At 39.7% G+C, this 22,999-nt stretch overlaps 1 protein-coding gene and 1 long non-coding RNA gene across 2 annotated transcripts in view; one reads left to right on the top strand and one right to left on the bottom strand.

Moving 5' to 3' along the window:
- The window catches only part of LOC138684991 (uncharacterized), a 90,950-nt gene extending 81,863 nt beyond the window's left edge, over window positions 1-9,087 (bottom strand). The window contains exons 1-2 of the long non-coding RNA XR_011324210.1: window positions 8,869-9,087; window positions 394-532 (exon numbers count right to left, since the gene is read on the bottom strand). This is a non-coding gene — a long non-coding RNA (uncharacterized lncRNA). The remainder of the gene's footprint in view (window positions 1-393; window positions 533-8,868) is intronic.
- A 199-nt stretch (window positions 9,088-9,286) lies between these two features.
- Window positions 9,287-22,105, top strand: ZC3H15 (zinc finger CCCH-type containing 15). The gene is made up of 10 exons (XM_069781936.1): window positions 9,287-9,582; window positions 11,851-11,952; window positions 14,467-14,578; window positions 16,471-16,623; window positions 17,732-17,823; window positions 18,896-19,078; window positions 19,774-19,920; window positions 20,108-20,212; window positions 20,449-20,575; window positions 21,306-22,105. The coding sequence occupies exons 1-10, from the start codon at window positions 9,505-9,507 to the stop codon at window positions 21,497-21,499; spliced, it is 1,293 nt and encodes a 430-aa protein (XP_069638037.1). The 5' UTR covers window positions 9,287-9,504; the 3' UTR covers window positions 21,500-22,105.
- Window positions 22,106-22,999: the final 894 nt, after the last annotated feature.

Below are 22,999 nucleotides of genomic sequence, written 5' to 3'. Positions count from 1 at the left end.
AAAATTATCTCAGTGTCTTTCTGCTTAAGATAGAAGTTTTACGATCCTTTTTGTCCCCCTTCTTGATTCACCTATAACTGTCCTCATTCACTATTTCTAACACACCAGATTGACCAGCAGCAATGACAAACAGTGCCTTCTGTTAATTAGCACCTGTTTCATCACAGCCATTCCAAATCAAGTCAGCAGATATGGCGAGTGCATCTATAGTACATGAGATCTAACCACATATCTGCACAAGGCATAAGCATCTCTCACTAGTACTTTAAATAATCGTTGAGCATACTTTGCTTATTCTAAAGTCAATTGCTAGCACATGACCAATGGATACAGGATAGCTGACTTACGAGTTTTCCACCACAGAATTAAAACAGTGCTTCAGCTTATACTTACAATTCCAGCATCCTTTTCTGTACCAACTTTTGCCTGATCTCACAGTGCTTATTGTGCAGGACTGTGCTCTTCAGCAAAATGGCCAAAACTCCTCTGAAAACTTCTGAGACTTCTTCTCCCCTCAGTTAGCTGCAATTACCTGGGGAAACGGAAATAAATGAACAAAGGGTTAGTGTAACACATGGTCCATTGTTGAAACAGAGTCATGTAGCTGTGCAGCTCCTCCCAGGAAAGCTGGCATACACTCAGTCCTGCTTCCAAAAAGGTCTAGATTGGTATATAAATGTAAAATAGTGCATTTCACCTAACAATACATGAATAAAGTATTTTTCATGGTAAAGGCCAATATGTTAACCTCACAGCTTTCCAGAACACCACATGGTCCTCATTTCTCCCATTTCATGGAGACAATGGACTAGATTGTTTGTAAAGGCAACTACCTGCTCTGTGGATCATAAAAAAGTAAGCACTGAGAAAGTAAAAGACTTTCTAATGACAAGCTGAAATGTAGGAAAAAAATACTTTTTCACATCACAAGGCATAGTTAATTTAAGCAGGTGTTTTGGGTTCTAAGACTTAGCTAAAAGGCACAAGTGTTGATGGGACAGGTAAGAGGGCATCCCAACAGACAGAAGTTAGGGAAAAAAAAATACTGTCACCTAGATTTAAAGACAGGGGAATACTCTGACAGTATTTAATTGCAAGGCCTTGTGGATTTACAAAAGCCCATACTGAGAAATGGAGAGTACAAAGTAAACCCCAGGAGATGCAAATCTCTGTTTATAAAACCATGCAAATGGGGATGTAAGTAGGTAACTCTAGGTGCTAAAGAAGAAATTTAGCTGCAAGTTCATAATCGGCATAAATTAGTCCAACCATAGGTTACTAACAGTGGAGTTATTTCTCCCTAATGCCTTCCCTTGAATTAGCTCCAGCAACTGCATGGTTGAGAAATGGCTGTTAGCAGACATAAAAATAATTCCATTACTTGTGTAGCAAGGCATGGTCTTTCCAACAGCATTTTGCTTAATAATGCAATTAGTATTGATACCATGAGATTACACCTTCCTAAAATGGATCCTGAATAACTACGGAATAATGTCTTCCTGCAGTGATCTAGGTTCAGACTTTACTACATATGTGACAAGCTATCACAAAACTTTCCAATAGGGAAGTTCAGTGAAGAAAACCAGAGCTCGTTTGAAGTGAAGAAGGTACAAGCACAATATCTGGGGAAAAAAATAATAAGACTTATTCAAGCATACTTAAAGCCAGTGCATTTATAGACTTTTCATTTCTAGTTGGGCTTAATGAACAGAACCAGATGATTGCAAACAATGACAGACATAATACTAAAAATCTATATTTATACAAATGCTATGTCTTAACTGTGTGTTGCTGGAGACTCTTTAAGTGAGCCTATTGCATGTTTCAGAAATGAAATAAAAATAACAAATGCTATTAATTATCACACATCCTAGGCTGGAATGCACTCGTGACCAAAGTCAAGCTTGTCTATACCCAGCACCATCTTTTTACAGGATTTCATTCCAGCTGAAAGACTACTTCCACTTTATTTCCACCTACAAGAAAGCTAAAAAAACACTTCAGAAAAAAAATGTCATTGAAGCACTTGAAATGTCATTTATAAAGTGCAATATACCATGAAAGCAATTTATTTCTATAAGACTATTTTTCAGAGATTCACTCTTTGGTTATCTGCTATTGCTGTAAAAATAATATTGGTCTAACAATGAAGAAAGGAGGGTATTCTAACATGTATGGCTCATTGTAATGGTACAGCACTTTGGCATAATGTAGGAAAAGATGTTCTTTTAAGTCCTGACTCCAATTTCTAAGAATTTTGCTGTGGGGAAAATGAAAAATGCCATGATCTTGTCAAGTAATAGGATTTAAGAACAGGCCTGCAGTAAGAGAGACACCTATTGATCTCAACTACTTCTCAGGCCTCTAATTCTCTTTTCCCTCACCCTCTTGTGTAAATTAATGTCTCTATTCAGCTGTGTAATTCCACACAAAAGGTGTTATTCTATGTGGTGGGTTGACCCTGGCTGAATGCCAGGTGCTCACCAAAGCCATTCTATCACTCCCCCTGCCTCAGCTGGACAGGGGAGAGAAAATATAACAAAGGGCTTGTGGGTCGAGATAAGGACAGGAGAGATCACTCACCAATTACCATCACAGGCAAAACAGACTCAACTTGGGGAAAATTAACTCAATTTATTACCAATCAACCAGAGTAGGGTAATGAGAAATAAACCCAAATCTCAGAACACCTTCCCTCCACCCCTCCCTTCTTCCTAGCCACAACTTCATTCCCAGATTTTCTACCTACCCACCCCAGTGGCACAGGGGGACAGGGAATGGGGTTTACAGTCAGTTCATCACAGATTATCTCTGCCGCTTCATCCTCCTCAGGGGCAGGACTCCTCACACTCTTCCCCTGCTCCAGCATGGGCTCCCTCCCATGGGAGACAGTCCTCTATGAACTTCTGCAACGTGGGTCCTTCCCACGGGGTGCAGTTCTTCACAAACTGCTCCAGCATGGGTCCCTTCCACGGCGTGCAGTCCTTCAGGAGCACACTGCTCCAGTGTGGGTCCCCCACGGGGTCACAAGTCCTGCCAGAAAACCTGCTCCGTGGGCTCCTCTCTCCACAGATCCGCAGGTCCTGCCAGGAGCCTGCTCCAGCCCTGGCTTCCCACGGGGTCACAGCCTCCTTTGGGCACCCACGTGCTCTGGCGTGGGGTCCTCCATGGGCTGCAGGTGGGTATCTGCTCCACCGTGGACCTCCATGGGCTGCAGGGGGACAGCCTGCCTCACCATGGGTCTTCCCCACGGGCTGCAGGGGAATCTCTGCTCTGGTGCCTGGAGCATCTCCTCCCCCTCCTTCTTCACTGACCTGGGGGTCTGCAGGGTTGTTTCTCTTACACGTTCTCACTCCTCTCTCCGGCTGCTGTTTCTATGTCCCCTGCAACTATTTTTCCTTCTTAAATCTGTTATCACAGAGGCATTACCACTATCGCTGATTGGCTCAGCCTTGGCCAGCAGCGGGTCCATCTTAGAGCCGGCTGGTATGGGCTCTGTCAGACACACAGGGGAAGCTTCCAGCAGCTTCTTACAGAAGCCACCCCTGTAACCCCCCCCTGCTACCAAAACCTTGCCACACAAAACCAATACATTCTAACATAATAAACAAAAGTAAGCACAGATGAAAATTATTTGTCTTGAAAAATCAGATGATTGGTATCTTTGTCATAGGTTGTTTGTTTATAAATGCCTGATTGCGTGATACAGTAACTGTAAGCCAGTTTCCCTCAGAACAACCAGTGAAGCGGCCTTCTCAGAGGAGAGTCGTTGACAACCTGCTTTCACAGCATTTCTTTCCAGGCTCAGCAATGTCTCACCCTCACCAGGATTTCAATCTCAATATCCAGCAATCCTGTGGCAGTAGCCCAGCCCCAGAGAAAGCAAAGTTTCCCTCTTCCAGGCCACACAGGAAACCAAATGCAAGTGAACAAAGACAAAGGCACAGCAAAATGGCACACATATGCTTACCCGTGCACCCTGACTAACAGCTTTGCAGCCATGCTGCCCCCTCAGGCTCTGCGCTCCCCCGTGGAGACCGCTGACAGCAGCTCTTGCTGAGCACAAACCTCTCTCTTCACAATACGTTATTTTAAATTGAGCCAAGTCCAACACGCCCGAGGTGCAGCAGGATGGGGTTTTACTACGTCTGTTCCACTAACCTTGCTGGTGTGTGGCTTGCCCTTTTGTCACACCACCCTCTCATTTTGAGATACTAAGAAATCGTTGGCGACTGTTTGCTTTCTTCCCTTTCCCTCTTCTTCCTGAAGAACTCAAGACTTGGGAACCCATTTCAGGAGAAATATCTGACCTTACTGGGAAAAACAGTCAACACTTTAAGGGTAGAAAGATGGAAAGTATAGACTTAGGAGTTCTAAATTCTTGTTTGGTTACAGGATATAAGTAACTCACCCACTGCCAAAGCCCGGTTCGCAGAAGGAGTTCCTCTGGGGCAGCAGGTTTTGTACCTGAAGTGCCTCCTCAGGCCTTTGTACCACTGGAAGAACACTCAGCAACAAGGCTGTTACGGCTAACTCCTAGCACAAGTGAATGGTAACAGGCTGGCACCCCCAAATATATCCAGGAGAGCTGTCTCCTGATGAGTGACATCACAAGAAAATGCCATAGTTGATCTATTATTACCACACTAACACAGATAAGCAGTCCCATTTGCTTAGCACCTCCACACACCCTTCACCCAGGGCTCATATAAGTCCATCCCAGCCCCTCCTCAGATTTCCAAATAAGCAAAAATAGATTATACATACATTACAATACAAAAAATCATAACTACTCACTTTTTACTAAATTTCTAGCAAGGATTCTAAACCAGTTACTACTCCCCTCAAAATACTATATATATCCTGCCCTTCCCTCAGGATATGAACCGATAGATAATATTATCTAAGTGGCTCTCACCATTAGCCAGAACATCTCCAGCTGACTTAACCAATTAAGTCAGGTTTTATCTTATAAAACCCTCCATGGGAGGCTGGCAAGGAAAGATGTGGTGTGGTGGTTTGAACAGGTCTCTGTCTCGGTTATGTTAGAGGAGGGTCTCTTAAAAGGAGAAGCAACATTTCTGTTGTCTTTGTCAGGCTCTTTCTGATGGCTTTAGACTCTATTACTTAGTTTCTATAAAGTCTGTTGGAGGGATAGAGGCTTAAGATGTTGTTTTAGCACAAATGTTGTGAAAATAGGTAGCTGGGGAGATCTAAGAGGATTAAGTTAGTGTTTTTGTTGGGGGGGTATGGATTATTCAAATGCAAAAGAAATACTTAGGTGAGCAGGAGTTACAAGTCTACAGCTAGTTTTTGACAGAGAAGGAAGGATCTGAAAGCTGCTCCTTCTTCCAATTTGGATGCGAACTGTAGTTCTTTGGCTGTACTTTTGTAAGTTCATATTTACTTAACTTTCTCACTTAGAAACATATGGCAAGATTTTTATTTCTGTGGAAAGAGCAGTATCATGTATTAAACTTGGCTTATTTTTTTAATTGTGAAAGATGCATGTATAACAGTGAAACAGAATAGTTAGTGAAGTACAATAGGCTCTTAGACTACCCATAAACACCGAAAGGTTAATTATTCACTTCTCATTCATTCAATTATTCATAAAGCGATTAATAAGAACTACAGTAATGGTCTCAATTTTAAGGTCCAGCAAAGAATGTGGAAAAAATAAAGAAGCTCAAGTCATGTTAAGCCTGATATTCCTATTGTTTAGGATTTTTTAAATGAAATATTGTAGATAGTGTTGACTTGTATTTGCTTGTAACTCTAGCGTCAGCTAGTTCTAAATCTAATGCTGGATGTAAACTAGAGCCAAGCTGCATGAATTCCTAGAAACAAAATACTGTTCTTCGGGCTTTGATAAATTTTGGATGGATAAATCTTTTAATTATGTGTTATGAAGAAGTACAATCTCAACAAAGATTGCTCAAGATTGCCTGCTCAACACTGAAAGTTCTGGATATGATTGGTTCCTACAACATATTTTAGATCAATTTATACTATTTTTTCCCCTCTCCAATATTTAGGATATAGCAATTTTCTTTTTAATAGCATTTTTCAGACATTCAGCTCTCAATATACCAAATATCATTGGCAAGAAGTTCTTTCTGCTCTTCACATTTATCTGAAGAACCAGTTGGCATGTAGGGATCTGCAGCCTCTGCTAAAAAGGAACTTGCATCAAAATTTATGGTAGTTCTGTATATATTACTACTGAATTGAGCCTTAATGATTGTTAAGTTTTGGGGTTTTTTTCTTTGATTCTGAGTCTCAGAACTGGCTTAATTATTTCTTAGCTGAACAAGAGATCAAAATACAAAATTGATCATGTGAACTTGCAACAATGAAGGACATGAACTAATTAAATGAATGGTTGAAGCTACTCAGACTACAAAGCAGGCTTTTATCATCTCTATCAAATAAAATATTGATTATAATCTTCATTTCCACTAATTCTTTCAGATCATGATGAGAGGAGGTGGCAAAATGGGAGTATTTTTTCCTTTAAGTTGGAAGATATAATGAATTTTGCTGCAAGTGCAATCCATTTCACAGGAGAGGAAAACATTATGGCCTGGCTCCTCATACAGTGGAATCGCAATGACATTAGTGGGAGCTTGACTGACTTAAGGCAGCAAGTTGTCCCAATAGCTCAAACAAAATACACTCATTTCCAGACTGAAGTCCTCCTGTGTTAGGTTCCAATTATTTTGTGCTGGTATATATTTTCTGATGGATCAAGAAATCATTAGTTATTACAAATCTTACCCAATATAATAAAGTTTGCATGTTAGCCTGTTAGACCTTCTGCTGCCTCATGCTACTTTGTGATTCTGATATCAAAACCAAAATCTGAAATTGTTCCCCTGTATTTTTCAGGCTATGTACAACCAAAATTGTAAAACCAAAATATTCCATCCTTTCAGAGCACAGAAGTAGCGTCATGTGTAACAAATGGCTGGTACAGTTATTTAGCTAAGCACTCTGAAAATTAAAATATTTTATTGGACTATTTGGATATCTTGTGTTGTGGATCTGTAGGTGCTCAAAGTCTGGTAAGAACAGCTTGCTGTTTGCTTACAGAACAGCCTGGTTTTCTATCTCTGGCCCATGAGATCATTTTAAAAACATGCCTTGTTTTTAAAATATTTTTTGGATGTGCATTGTACCAGAAAGTACTAAACTTGGTGAGGAACAGCAGAATTTTTACTTACAATACAAAGTATGAAACTACATCACAGCAAGCCTTAGGTACCTTACTCAAAACGACAATGGAAATTTGTGCTTTAGTGGCTGAAACAGACGGATCTTAAAATCTGTTATCAGCAACTAGTATTTTGATATTGGAACATTTTTCAGAAATCGGAAGTTGGCAAATCTGGATAACATATGTCCCCCTATACATTCCACTTTTTTCAAAGCATTTTTTTCTAGTTGTTTTAGAGGGAACAGGTACCACTCACAAACAGCAAGTGTAGTACCAAAGTTATGCGTTTCTTCCTGTTGCAGAAACTCTTCCACACGTGGGAAGGAGCGAGCTATGAAAGCCCATCTCGTGAAACCAACCTAAAAAGTACACTTCTGGTGTGGTCAGAGAACAGGCATGGAAGCCATAGCATGAGAAAGCAGCAGTACGTGTCAAGGCTAAGAAACTCCATGGGATTTATGTACCACTGATCCTATTAGGCATTTGGATTCAATTTGGGATTGTTCCACCCTTTCTATGGAAAGATTTGTGCCATTTTTGGTGGAACCCAGACCCAACCTTGGCTCTCTGAATGCAAATGAAGAGGATAAATGGGAAGTTTATCTTCCTTCAGGCAGACTACCATTGCTTCACATGCTCACACCTGACCCACTTCTTTTAAAGTACAGCATACCTTCCGCAAACAGAAAGACTGCTTATTTACAAGGGATGGTTGATTAGCAGAGTTGCCCTGGGCAGTAGGCAGCTAATGTTCAAACAGCTGAGCCCTTTGCAGTACCAAATTGTCTCCCATTAATCCCTAGCAAGAATGTGTCAGTGCACCCAACACAGAATCAGAGTTCAGCACTGTAGTTGCTTTTTGGAGGAAGTCTTTAGAGAAAGATGCATTTGTCAAGTGGAACTCAGAGGGAAAACGACGACCGCGCAAGCGGCTGACTTGAGTTATATTTATTATTTGACTGTCGAAGTAGCCTGGGAGAGTCTGTTTTTCTCCCTGACATTTGACTGTCTAGTTTGTAGGTTCTCTAGGATGCTATTTTGTAACTGATCCTAAGGAAATCATTGCCAATAATAAGCAGCAGAGTCCCCTGTGTCCTCATACGGCAGTTGCATTCCCTCCTCTGGCAAAGAGACCGCAGCAAAAAAATAACAGCTATGTACACGCACAAATGCACTATCACCTTACCCATCCCCACTCCCTCCATAGAATACATATCCCATACGGGCCGAGGGTGAGCCAGCGCGACCACCACCACCACCACGGTGGGTGCCGGCCGTCGTCCTACGCCCAGCCGCTCAGAAACCCGCTGGCAGGCTGTTCACCGCCTGCCACCTTCCCAGCCCCTTTGGCCTTAGGAGGGCTGTGCAGGGGCACCCTCACGTAAGGCTGCCCGACCCCACAGTCCTGGGTTTTCCCTCACGCCTCTGCGGGTCACACGAACGCGTCCCCAGCCGTCATTCCGCATCCCTTCAGGCAGCAATTAAACCTGCTGCTTTCCGGACTGATTCCTTGAAGCCTTGGAGCTGGCAGAGGCAGGAGCAGGCTGCCCAGAAGGGCTGCCGGTGTTGAGCGGGGTTCGGGCCCTTCAGGGCAGGTCGCCTGCTCGCTGGCTGGTCGCTGCCTCCCAAGGGGGTGGCAGGAAGCTCACCTTTCCCCCAGCCACCGCGCCGGAGGGGAACCGGCCACCCTTCCCGCTGGGGAACCACTCCCTCACCGCCGAAAGCCGGCTTTCCCAGCGCCGGACACGGATTCGGCCGGGGAGCGCCCCCGGTGACCGCCATTCCCCCTCACCTAACCGTTTCCCCGGCCGGCGAGGCACGACCCCCGCAGAGGGCGGGGGGGCGGTCTGCGCCCCCCTTACTGCCAACAGCCGCCTCCCAGCCCCGCCAGGCTCCGCAGGCAGACGGACTCCACGCAGCCCCGCCCACCGCGGGGAGCGGCCGCCCGCCGCGGGGCGGGGCACCCCCAGCGAGCGTAGGCCCCGCCCCCGTGACGTCTGCGGAGCGCCCGGCCGTCGCTCCGCTGCGCGCTGCCTGCCGGGAGGCAATTGGGCCCTCGCGCGCTGCCCTGCTTCGAACGCGCGGCGCGCCCCGCGTTGCGTTCCCAGCGTGCCCCGCGGCCGGGATCCATTGCGCCTCCCCGGCGGCGCCGGCGCCGGCGCTGTCCCGTCCCGTCCCGTCCCGTCCCGTCCCGGTCCGCTCCGCCCCTCCCCTCCCCTCCCCTCCCCTCCCCGCGGCCCTGAGAGCTCCCGAGCGAGAGCTGAGGCCGCTCCGCCCTCCCCGCCATGCCCCCCAAGAAGCAGCAGCAGCCGGCGGGGGGCAGCAAGAAGGCGGACCAGAAGAAGAAGGAGAAGATCATCGAGGTGAGGCGAGGCGAGCCGAGCGGGGCCGCGCCGGGCCCAGGGGGCCGCGGCCCACGGCGGGCGGGCCGCTCTCCCGCCGCGGCCTTCCCCCTGCCCCTGCTGGGGCCTGCCGTTTCCCTTCGCAGGCGGGCAGCTCCTTTTGCCGCCTCCCACGGCCGCGGGTGCACGGAAGGCCCGCCGTCACGGCCCGCGGGCGGCTGGGCCGGCGGGCCGTCTCTCGGGCTGAAGCGGCCGCCGAAACGGTCGTAAAGCCGAAAACTTTTGTGTGCGCCGAGGGGTGTGAGCACGCACGCCTGGTGGGTGCGGCGGCCCAGCCCGGAGCGCCGTTCCGGGGGACGTTGGTTCGTTCCCCTCGTGGCCCCGGCGCTGCCCAGATCTGTCAAATCACTTGACCGTCGCCCTTCACGTTGTGCTGGTGGCCGCTGCGCTTTTTGGGCCGGGATTTGGGGCTTCAGCCTGGATGGTTTTAGGCCAGAGCTGTCTTTGAACTGGAGGTGATGTGTCAAGAGTGCTCTTCGTTTTTTTCTTTCTCACCCTTTTCTTTTTCCATTTCTGTGTTCTACATGTACCTGTATTTTCTGAGTCCAGCTCTTTGGGGTGTAGGTTTGCGTTTCTCGCTCTGTTTAAAACACGTGTGTGGTTTGTTTGGGGGTGGGGGGGAGGGTGGTTAATACAAATTGACCTGTGTGGCCAAGGAGGCATTTCCTAGAACAACAGTTTAGTAAATCTTTGGTTGAAGTTGAATGCAAAATAATTTGAAGATTAATCAGTTGTATCTCATTCTATTTAAACTTCTGAGGCTCAATTCCATGATAAAACCAGACTTAAAAACACTGCTAGGGGTGTGTTTTAGTTATTAAGATAGTTATACAAAATTAAGTGTTTGCCTCCATCTGTTCAGCATGAAAGATAGTAGCTGCTCAGCTGTTTAGGCAGAGTATCTGTGTAATGCAGGTGTTCTTTTAAATCTAGGACTCCAGAATATTGTTTCTATGTTCTTTGGAAATGTTAGGTGAGAGTGGTTGTTCTCACTCTCTGTTGGCCTCAGTGTTTCTGATGTTCTTGCTGAATCCAGCTGTATAGGAAAATTCTCCTTTTCATTACAAAAAAATGTAGCTGAAAGGGGAAAAACTTGCATTGACTATTAACAATAATTTATTACATAATTCAAATACACAGAGGTTATGTGTTCCTTGTGGCATTTGCCACAAAAATCAAGTGTGTGAATGATTTTTTTTTTTCCCAACTAGTTATTTTGAGAAATTATGGATGTAACAGAGGACAAGTTGCTGTTGGTATGGGATACATTGTAAATGAAAATAGGGTGACTCGGGAAATTTGGAGCTCTTTTATTTTACAATTCTTCTATAATATATTTTTGTATTGTTAGGGTTTCTAAAAGTATGTTTGAACTGAGGTATTATCACTGGGTGAACATCTGTTACTTGTTACTGGAAGGAAAAAAATGTTGGTATCAAATCCAAGGCATGGATAGGTTTTTAATGTAGGTATTTCAGTTAAAAAAATAATTTCTGCTTCTGATACTCATGTGAAAGTAAGCTTTTTTTAAATGAAATTTTTAATAGGTGTGGTATAGAAACCTGTCTCTAACAATAAAATTGGAGATGTGGAGGAAGAATTAGTTCGGGCTGTAAACAGAAACTTCTTGCAGTGGAGTTGAGGAAGTACAAACACCTCTCTGGACTTGATAGGGGAAAGAGTTCTCTTCAAAGTAATACGGTTAGAAAATGAAAGGCTTAAAATACTTGAAAATAAAAAGTAATATGTTACATATGGCAGTATTCATCTGCATAACAAATATATAACACTTGTATATGAGTGCTTGAAGATAAAAGTAATAAGTGATTTCAGGTAGATGGGGAAAAAAAAAAGCAGTATTTATGGCTATTCATGCTTCATATTTTCTTCAGATGTTACTTGGATAGTCACCAAAAATATCTTGTCCTTTTGCCATGGGAGGCCTCAAAATGCTTTGTGTATGTGCTCACACTAATACTTGGACACAAATAGGTCTGGTGATAAAAGCAGCATTCAGTAGGTTCTTTTGAAAACCAAGTTTTAAAGACCATGTGAGGGGTCTAAATATTATTGATAACTGTTTCTTGGATTGTTTGTGTTGCTAGAGGAAATAGCCTGTGTTTAACTGAAAACCTGAGAGGAGTGGCAGGTGGTTTGCTTTTCAGGGGTTTTTTTGGTAACAACTTAAACTTTTTTCAATTAATGTGCTGTATTTATCTCTTGATTCAGGACAAAACATTTGGCCTGAAGAATAAAAAAGGTGCAAAACAACAGAAATTTATCAAGGCTGTGACTCACCAGGTAAAATTTGGTCAGCAAAATCCACGTCAGGTAAGCATTTATTCTGTAATGTTTCTCCACTCTATAGTCAAATCATCTTTCACTATATGTATAGATATATGTCACATGATACTGAAGTAGAAAAAAGTTGAGGTGTTATTTGCCTAATGTATTGTGACTAGCACAGATAGTTAAATCTATTGTAATCTATTGTCTAGCTGAGAATTATGTAAAGGTAGTACAGAGTATGGGGTTTTGTTGTTTGGTTGTCTTTTTTTAAAAACAAACAAACAAAAAAAACCCCAAACCCCCAACAACCCCACCCCCTTACCCCCACCCAAATCAAACTCAACTAATAAGCCTGCTTTTTTTGTTTACATAGTATTCTAATAGTAACACAACTAAGTTTAAGGTATACCTGAAATTAAACTGTAGAAACTGGCTATCAGCAAAGTATAGTTGTACATTCCTTCTCCTTTTTTCTCGTTAATTCCCACCTAATCTAAGAAATAGAGAACAGTTAAAAATAAGAATAGTTTTTACTAATCTAAAAACTGAAGTTGGGGGAAGATTAGAAAAGTTTAAGCCCATATGTGCTTGTTGTTCTACTTATGGGAGTACTTGTCAGACTTTTTTCAACTTTAAATTATAATAAGTCTGCAGCTATTTGTTGAACTGGTCAAAGAAACTGAAATTTTGAGCCAGTGTTGTCTACTATGCTCTTCTTTTGCATGATGAAGTAAAATGTGATGTGGCTGAGATACAATGTTTAGATTATACTTAATCACAAAGCACTGATATCCATTATAATAATATTTTCATGAAGTGAGCCAGGGTTCTTATTCCTACAGTGCTAGGGAAGCTAGTTAAGTGTTTTCACAGTTTCCTGTTCTGTGAATAAGCCTGTAAAATAATGACATTTGTGTCAGCTAAATTCATGATGTCATAATTTATGTTAAATTCCTTACATTACATAAGGATGAACTAACAATAGTGAAGTACAACTTTACTTTTAAAGTTGCTATTTGGCTTATTAGATCTAATCTAATAATTTCTTGTAGTGGAAAGGGCTACTTGATGTCACTTCAAAAACATTGGTGTTACAGTCCTTCTGAAATTTCTATATGAAATCCCTGAATCTGTACATGTATAGGAATACCAGTATGCAAATTAGCCCACCTAAAATAATTTTTCTCAAATGCTTGTAGCTGTTGACTGTTGGATGTCAGAAGCTAATTTTCAGACCTGATTATACCTTCATTACCGTGTAAAATAGTTTTCAGTTAGGGTTGTCTCTGAGGAAGAAAGAACACTTAAAAGCAATTTTTCTTGTGTCCTGAGATACAAAAGGAAATGCTATCAAGGTTTTGTTGTTTGTTTTGGTTTTGTTGTTGGTTTTGGGGTGGGGGTGAGGGGGGTAGTTCTTGAAGTTTGGTGTGGGTTTTTTGTTTTTTTGTTTTTGAAAAGCAAGCTTCATCTTCATGCTTTTAGAACCCTAGTACTACTTTTTGTAGTTGACACGTGGGTCTGCATGTTATATAAAATAGGATTTGTGAACTTTCAGTATGAAAACTGACCAAACTAATCAATTCCCTTTTAAAACAATTTGGTGTATTTTTGCCAAATTCACCATAAGAACAAAGCTCCTTTTTTAATATTGCACTGCATTTTACCAGTAAAGTACCCCACCTATTTGTATAGTGGTGTTAGTCTCACTAGCTTTCTTTAAAGATAAGAGTCAAATAATCTAATAATTTTTCCTATGTCCTCTTTCATCTGTCTTCATCCCTCTCTGCTACTCTGGTAAAGATACAAGTCTTTTCTGGCTTATCCAAAAAGGGTAAGGCAGAGTCAGGTGTGGCTTTTTTTTGCCCTTTTTTTTTTTTTTTTTTTTTTAACACAAAAACTTTTTGTTTCTTAGGTGAGCTTGGTTTTCAGTCCTTGGCCTCTAGTACCTATAAAATTAATGTTCTTGTCTTACAAACCACTGGTTATCAATGAAACACTGATATATTGAATTGTTATAAATTCAGACAAATAGTATTCTAAAAGCAGTTCCCAACTTCTACAGACAGATTTCCTGAATTGCTACCAGCATGCGTGAAGAGGAGGAGCAACGCAGCGTAGCATGTAGGGGACTAGAGTCAGAGAGGCTTTTGTGCAGATCTTGGAGTAACTGCATTGAATATTTGCACTGCTAATGTAAGACAAAAGAGCAACTAACTTTCCTCCTCCTAGTCTCAATATTCTTCATTTGATTTCCTAGCCTGTAAAGGTGGAATTAGAGGAAACTGTCATCTAATGGTACCTACCAGCATCTTGCATAGCTGACAAATTGCATTTGAAATTCCTTCTGTTTGAAGGGTCAGTCAGTACCACTAGATGGCACTGGCTATGCACTCATGGGCAGGAATTCTGAGAAATTCAGAAATTATTATTGGTTATTTCCGTCCTCCCCTTATAAACTAATTTAGAATGATTTGCTATTTTAGTGTACAGTTGATGTGAAGTGAGTAATGTCATTATAATTTTATATTAATGACTTCAAATTTGGGGTCATTATAGGCTGCTCAAACAGAAAGTGAGAAGAAATTAAAAAAAGAAGATAAGAAAAAAGAATTACAAGAACTAAATGAACTCTTCAAGCCTGTGGTTGCTGCACAGAAAATTAGCAAAGGTATGAGTAACTGAATTCTCTTCATTTATGTTCTGTTATTCATATATCTACTTCAGGTAAAATAACCCTTTAAAAACACCAATTCATTTTTTTAATAAAGCAGATATATCTGTTTCCTTCTGTATCTGGTGTACCAAGTAGTTTGTCAGTAATGATTTGACATTTTTTTAAGAAGTCATCTGGGGTTACTAGATCATTAGAATATCAAAAGCTGCATTGATACTGACGGGGCAGCTGTAGATACTTTGCTATATCCAGGTTCATTAATTAGATGCTTCTGGGTGAGTGGCTTGATTTTGTGTGTGTGTGTGACAGTATTTGTTTAAAGCAGCCTGTCTCCCCAGGAAAATGTGAACATCCAGGTATTACAAGGAATATAATATGACAACTATTGTCTTCACAGAAAACTTGTATTCAAATTAGAACATTAAAAATTTTCAAATTACTTCTGTCCTACCTCACCATTAACAGTAGGACTTGGTTTTGGAAGTGTGGTCTTAATTGAACTCAAGTTCTTCAACGAACTAGTTTTGTGATTAAATGTAAGTTTGAGAGTGTTTGATACTTCTAGGAATTGGCTGCCATGTGGGAGAGAAAAAAAAAAATCGTACTTTTTGGTATGAACTAAATGTTATCAAATCTCTGCCTTAATTAATCTTCTGGAACTAGTGAGATTGCAATAATTTTTGACTAAACAAGTGTGGTTTCTGTGTGTGTCTTTAAAGCAAACCTGATATTTGCTCATTGTGGCACTTAGCAGCAGCAAAAGCTGGTTTTCTGTTTATGATTTGCAGTGGTCAGCTTTCTCCAAATAAAGTAGGTCTCGACTTAAAGTTATTTCGGAAGACTAATAGTGTCCTAATTAAAGCTTTTGCTTTCTATTGAGATTGCCAACAAGGAGAGCTCTATTACCTGAAGTTCTTTTAGGGATCCACTCACTGTTTAAAAACTGATTTTTAGTTAAGATTTTAAACGTACTCTAGTCACTGGTGACTTGCACCAAGCATAAAATCACAAGGCTAAAACTTGAGCTTAATCTTACATGAGCACTTAATGAATATTACAAGTAAAGTATTTCTGATTTAGTTGTATCTCATAAATACGTTTCTACCTGCTTTCATTTCTTTTCTCACTTCCTAATGGTCAAATAATTCCTTTAGTGGGATGAGTGGAATGGGCTGCCCAGGGAAGTGGTTGAGTCACCATCTCTGGAGGTATTCAAAAAGCGAGTGGACAGGATACTTCAGGACATAGTTTAGTGGGCATGGTTGATGGTTGGACTCAATGATCTTGAAGGTCATTTTCCAACCTAAATGATTCTATGATACTTACTTAAACTGTAGTTAGGTTGATTGAGTAGTTCATACTATAACAATAGTTGCTTATTTTGGGGGCTACCAGCAGCCATCTTATTTATATTATTATTAAAGAAAGTGGTCTGAATGAGTACAGCTTAGATTATTATAATTTATTCTAGTGTGTTGTTCATATGTTAAGGAAAGGCTGACATCTAGAAGATGCTTTACTGTGTATTATTAGAGGCAAAAGTAGCTTATAGGGAAGAACTTGCACAGAGAGATATCTTGTATGTATTATTATATGAATGAATAATTCACTCAGGCACACGTCTATCCATATTTCTTTAAATAGTCAAGTGCCAGCTTTGATACTTAATGTATTTACTTTGTATAGCATGGTATTTACGACACGTTCAGGACATGGAGTATTTACTTGTGATGAACTTCACATCAAATAACTTTAACTTTTAAAAATGTGTTTTCATTCTGTACAGGTCCTAAAGATTGTATGATCCTAGACGTTGTTTTCAGAGCTTTTAATATACAGCTTTAGCTTGAAAATAGTATAAAAATATAAAAACTTTTTTCACTCAGGTGCTGACCCCAAATCTGTAGTTTGTGCTTTCTTCAAGCAAGGACAATGCACTAAAGGAGACAAGTGCAAGTTTTCTCATGATTTGTCTTTGGAAAGGAAGTGTGAAAAACGAAGTGTCTACATTGATGCAAGAGATGAAGACCTTGAAAAAGGTATAATTCTTGTAGAAAATGACTACTAAACTATTCTGATTCTGAAACTGGATTTTTAAGATTGAGTCTTCTTATGTTGTGGTTAAGATCTTGAAGAGCCTGGTCAATGACCAAGACAACACATACCACTGTTCAAAATTATGAACAACAGTGAAACTCACTTTAAAATGTGTGCTCACAAGTATTCTTTAGACCTTGTTTAGAAAAAGTATGACATAGTGATCTTGGATGGTGCTTTTTTTAATTCTGCTGTGTAATGTATTATGTCATACAAATAGCAAGTTATACAGTATTTTGTCTGTCTTAGAGTTGTTAGTTTCTTCCAAGTTCTACAAAATGGAAGTGCAAAAGGAGGAGGTGTAATGAGCAACCATACTTGCTTTCCAGAATTATTACTAGTGTTTACCGAAATGTGCACAGTTCTAGAATTCATGATACTTTGGAATTTCTTATGTGACTTAATCTCCTTTCCCCAAATCATTTGTTGGTTGAGTACTCTGGATTTCACTTTTACTTAGCAGGGGTTAGAGATTTTATAGTCGAAATAATTTCTTTTGTTTTTCCACAATTCATCACATCTCAGTCTTTCTTGGAATTTTAGCCTCTGTCTTCCTAAATGAATACGATAGGATCCCATAGATTCACTACTACTGTTACCGTTGGTGATCTTGCTTCTTTTGATGGAACCTTCTTTTAACTTTAACACTGAAAATTTGGTATTCTCTCTTTCAATCCTCCAGTTACATTATCTGTATTTCTGGACATTAGCCTCCAACCTTCTCTTTTACTCAAGCCGTCTTCCTTTTCTTCTTTTCCCTTGTCTGTGCTCAGTAGTGTACAGATGGAATGACACATTTTTTAGTCTTTAACTGAAACACACTTTATGCATCTCAAAATACAAATTTCTAAGGCTTTTGAGGAAACTGTCTTGTGAGCAGCATAGGAGAGTTTAAAAACTTTATTATAAAAGCCTGAATTTATTTTCCATTCTATAAACTAACTAAAATGTAAGAATCGCATATGAAAACGGTTACTAGGGAGAAAAGCAACTTGACAGCATTGTTTAGTATTTGGAATTTTTGTGAAACCATCTGTTGTCTTTTTCTAGATACAATGGATAACTGGGATGAGAAGAAGCTGGAAGAAGTGGTGAACAAGAAGCATGGTGAGGCGGAAAAGAAAAAACCCAAAACTCAAATAGTATGTTCTTTTTTTCTTTTATTGAGCTGTAGTAGAGAGAATTAACTGGGGACTGGTATTAGATATGTTTATTGTTACCTAAAGATTTTGAATGGAATATTATAACAACGTTCTGAGTATACAGTTGGGCTGATAGTATTTCTAATAATGTATTTAAAAAAAAAACAACAACAAAAAAACCCCACCCTGAAGCTCTTTCAGTCATCATAAGGTATTTTCTCATGTGAAATACAAATGGATAGTAGATTAAGTACTTTCAGAATAGAAATGCTGAAGGGATCAATAGTATATGTAATGCATCCTACTTGCTTAGGAGATTCAGGTATTGTGATTAGTTAGGTCTATCATCTCATTCTAGTGACTGCTGTATATCCTGGCTTATTTATGTACTGGGTGACATATAAGCATATAAGTTTAAATTTTCTCCTGTAAGCTGAAATTTACTAATTGAGAGTCATTAGTAGTTCCTGACCTCTGACTTCAAGAATATTCTTTAGTTTGTGCATTAAATGGTATAATACCTTAATCCCTTTTTCGTTCTTCAGAACTATTTCACCTTGTTTTCATTACCAAATAATTAAATATTATGTTGATACTGCCTAAATTTGCAAAAGTTCAACTTTGATATGGCTAAGTGTGAACAAGTTCCAGAATGGCATCTTTACCTAAGGATCATGAGCTGGAAGCTTTAACATCTGAGGCAGTTTCAATTTATTTTGATTAAGACTACGCTGATGGTGGTGAGCAGGAAGAGAAAGACTGTCAGCATGCTTTTACATGTGCTGCTGGCTTTACAGTTGTACACAGTTGCCAGTCTTCTGAGTCATCCTGTCTTTTTTAAATTAGGATTATGTTAACGGGAAAATGCTGTTGACTACATGAGTTTTAGATAATTAGTTGCACTTCTTTTGTCTACATTTTTAGTGGCAATGCATTTCACATGTTTGTTCAGTTTTGACTACAACTGGCTTTGAATTACTGTACTTCTGACATGTAGTAGATACACATGTAGTGTAAATTGCTGGGGATGAAGAGAATGCAGTGCTAACAACCATTTTTTTGTTTTATACAGGTCTGCAAATACTTCCTTGATGCTATTGAAAACAACAAATATGGATGGTTTTGGGTCTGTCCAGGTGGAGGAGACAACTGCATGTATCGCCATGCTCTCCCTCCAGGTTTTGTATTAAAAAAAGACAAAAAGAAGGAGGAAAAGCAAGATGAAATTTCTTTAGAAGATCTAATAGAAAAAGAGGTAAAGTTGTCAGACAGGTACCTTTTGGTGGTATTTGTTTTCATTATTCTGAAGGGACAGTTGTAAATAACTTTCTAATTCATAATGAAAAAGTATGAAATGTTTTTGGGGCTGTATGAGCTAGAGTGAAGGATGTGTAGTATTTGACTCATGTTTTTGTTTAGAAACTGTTACTTGGTGAATAGATTAAACTGTAGCTGCCTACTTAGTGCAGGTGCTGCTACTCCTTTTTTAGGAGGCTTCTATTTTCCTGCTATTTTCGCTTTATCTATTACAACTGCTTCTGTGGGCCTTTCTTATCCCCAGCTCACTGCCTGCTTATTTTTCGCAGAACCTGTAATGAGGAAACAACACCAAAAGAACGGGGCCTTCTGAAGGCGTTACGTTGCTGCTGTGCTTATTTCTGTCACCATTGCCTGGCAGTGTCAATTTGAGGAGAACCTGAGCTTTTATCATTGGTTTCTTTCCTCCTCCACTTCTCATGTTAACTTTCATGTCAATTCACCTAACTAACTGGAATACTGTGTGTTGAGTCAAACTTTAAGTTGATGGCACATGTGCAACAGTGGCGAGAGTGAAGAAGAAATTGGAAATAAATGTTTTCAATTAGTTTCTGGAAAAAAGTAATTAAATCTCTAATTTCTTATAGCCTTTGGAAACAATTTCTAGCGTTAATCGGTCTCTTTACTTGACAGCGTGCTGCCTTAGGACCAAATGTTACCAAAATTACTCTAGAGTGTTTTATTGCATGGAAGAGAAGAAAAAGACAAGAAAAAATTGATAAGGCTGAGCAAGATATGGAGAGGAGGAAAGCAGATTTTAAAGCTGGCAAAGCGTTGGTGGTATGTTTTACAGTCCAATTCTTAATATAAGAAGAAAGAGTAAATAACTTTTTGTAATGAGGTAACTGGCCTGGAATTGCTTTGCTTTTTCTTTTTTTTTTTCTTTCTGTTATTCTTTCTTTTTTTTTTTTTTCAGCAGTATAAATACTATGAAGTGATAAATTAAGATTTCTTTTTCTGTGACTAGATTAGTGGACGTGAAGTATTCGAGTTCCGACCAGAGTTGGTTGATGCAGATGATGAAGAAGCAGATGACACTCATTATATTCAAGGAACGGGAGATGATGATGAGGTAAAGAACAGTAACTCAAATAATATTTCAGGTTACATTCGAATTTGAAAACCTTTAATTTGAGAGCTCTTACAGTGCAATTAATAAGCTTGGTTCTTTAACACTGCTACAGACCGTGTTTTGTCAAAATTTTGATATGAAAAGGAAGACAAAACAAAAAACTTGTAGAAATCCTGCAGAAATGAGAATTTCTGTAGATAAGTAATTCATGCAGACCATCTTGGTTTATTTTTCAGATGGAAGACCCCGTGTGCATAAATGATGTCGATTTGAACCTCTATGTCCCAAAGGCTGTAGATGAGACTGGTATTACTGTGGCTAGTCCTGAGCGATTCAGCACATACAGTTCAATAGAAAAAGATGGTAAGCTCACTATTTAGGCATCACTAATATGGGATTGAATTGTTAAGAGCTTCCAGAAAGGTAGACAGAAATGAATTATTGATCTGCTGAAAGTATTTGTTTAAAAAGGACAGGGGAGTGAAATTACCATCAATGATACATGTAGTTACTAAAGAAAAAGCTTGTAGTAAATGCTATGCACTTCTTGTTTTCTTAAAGTTTAAATAAAAGATAGTGTTTATGGCCACTTCAAGTAAATCATTAAGAGGTTTTAGTAGATTCTTTTTTTTTTTCCCTTCAGATTTAGTAAATGATTGAGTGAATAATATCAACAAAACTGCAAGCTTTTCTTCATATGTTCTAGCTAACTTAAGTTAGCTTGTAATTTCTTAGAGTGAAGTCTTGATCTTGGTGCGCTTGTGGAATGCATACCCTGATCTTTAAGACCCTGAGTCTTTTAAGTGTAGACATTGAGTAGCAGTAGCTCATTAAGTTTGACCCAGTTATGAAAATAGGAGTTTGAGGAGTTGGGAATTTTGAGTTTTTTTTTTTCAATCTGTTTTAATAACTAATGATCCAAACCTGCATATTAATCAGGTACATGTAATTTAACCAATATATGTCTACATAAATTTCAAATGAAGTAACTTCTTTATAGTTTCAAAAATTTAAAGCCTGTTTAGTAGGATTGTGAATTAGTGATTAAGAAACTTGTGACACTGAAATGTGTAAGAATTATTTTTATTTTCAGATAATAAATTAAATGAAGCTTCTGGTGGTGATATTAACAGCAGTGAGCAAAATGATTTAGAGGAAGATAATGATGGTGATGGGGAGTTGGAAAATGGAGTAATTGATGCAGTTCCAGTTGATGAAAATCTTTTTACTGGAGAGGACTTGGATGAACTAGAAGAAGAACTAAACACTCTTGATTTAGAAGAATGAATTAAAAAGATCAAGTGAGGAGTTAAATCTATGTGACAAAGTGAAAACTGACTATGTTTTTTTTTCTCCTTTTTGAATAGAATTCTTAAACAGGATGTTTATGGTTACCCAGCTGATTCTGATGGGCACATCATATACCAGGAATATTTTCCTTCAATCTCATCTACTCCAATCTTGACTATGCTCACAGTAAAATATTCAGAGTAGTTGAGAATTACCTGACAGCTGAATTTGCAGAAAATGAGATTATAACTTTCAACTAAAAGTAGGAAGTGTAACTGCTTTGCCAGTATGCAAGTATAAGTGGGCAATTTGATACCAGGTGCAGTAGATAAATCAAAGTATACATTCTTCACTAGAACTGCATTTTTATTAGAGATTGTGTTTAGAAACTGCCTGAAGTGTTTTTAGGCAGTATACTCTAATGGAGCTGATGCAGGTTATGCTTCTTTAAGTGGTGATTAGCTTTATTTGATCAGCTGGATACTGAAGATTGTGAACTGATACATCATACAATACAATATGGTGCCCTCTGTTTAAAATGTTTTAAACTTTCCCACCACCTTTTGCCAACAAAACTGTAAATAAAAACTATCAACTTTAAAATACCTGTGTTGATTTTTCTCTGTTGAGTTACGATATCATACCAAACTGTTATTAACTTCATTTTCTAATACAGTCATAAATATTTTTCTCTCCAGTCCTGATACAGAGGTGATGATGTCAGCTTCAGTTAAATTAGGGCTAACTGAAATTACATTTTTTTTTATACACTTCATGCAGTGTAAAATTCAGCAGCTGACTTCCCCCACCCCGTTGTTATCTCCTACCCATCCTGATTTAATACATGCTATAAATTACTCATTGCTATTTGAGTCTCATTCTTTCCCCACTGTTTTGTATGTTAGGGAAGACTTCAAGCTCTGAAGAGGAGGGATGTTAGGGTCCTAAAAAATGCCTGTCATATCTTCAGTGTTCTATAAATAACACAAAGTTACGCAGTAGTAAGTGGCCTCAAAGCGGAGCAGTCTTGTACCCTGCAGGGGGCACTTATTGTCAGGCTTTAAATGAAGTCAACACGTCCTTTTAAGACTTACTGAATCCCTGCCATAAGGATTTCTCAGTAATGGTGCTTTTTCAAGGGGGCTGTAGGTTATGCCTCCTTGTGGTACCACTAATAGTATCTGCAACAGTATAGCTGTACTAATGATACTGTTTGTATCGATTTTTCTAAGGCTTTTAAATTAACTACTTGAAGACCATTACGATTCATGGCATTGTTAGTGAGCTTTACTTGAACTGCTTTTGGGTGGTAATAGTAGCTTTAATGGTTATTTCTGACACTGCTAAATGGACTCTTGTATCTTGAATGCTATTTCTAAAATAGCTGACTTAGACATTTTTTGCCTTTTTTCGGATCTTTGTGGAATTTTTCTCCTATAGGAACATGAAGCAGTGTTTAAGAGAAAGAGGCCTACTGAAATTGACTTCTAAATGTAA

The sequence above is a fragment of the Haliaeetus albicilla genome, chromosome 4 (genome assembly GCF_947461875.1).
Source record: "Haliaeetus albicilla chromosome 4, bHalAlb1.1, whole genome shotgun sequence".
In the NCBI taxonomy this organism is placed as follows: domain Eukaryota; kingdom Metazoa; phylum Chordata; class Aves; order Accipitriformes; family Accipitridae; genus Haliaeetus; species Haliaeetus albicilla.
The sequence above is the reverse complement of the archived record's forward strand: the minus strand, read 5'-3'. Positions and strand labels throughout refer to the sequence as shown.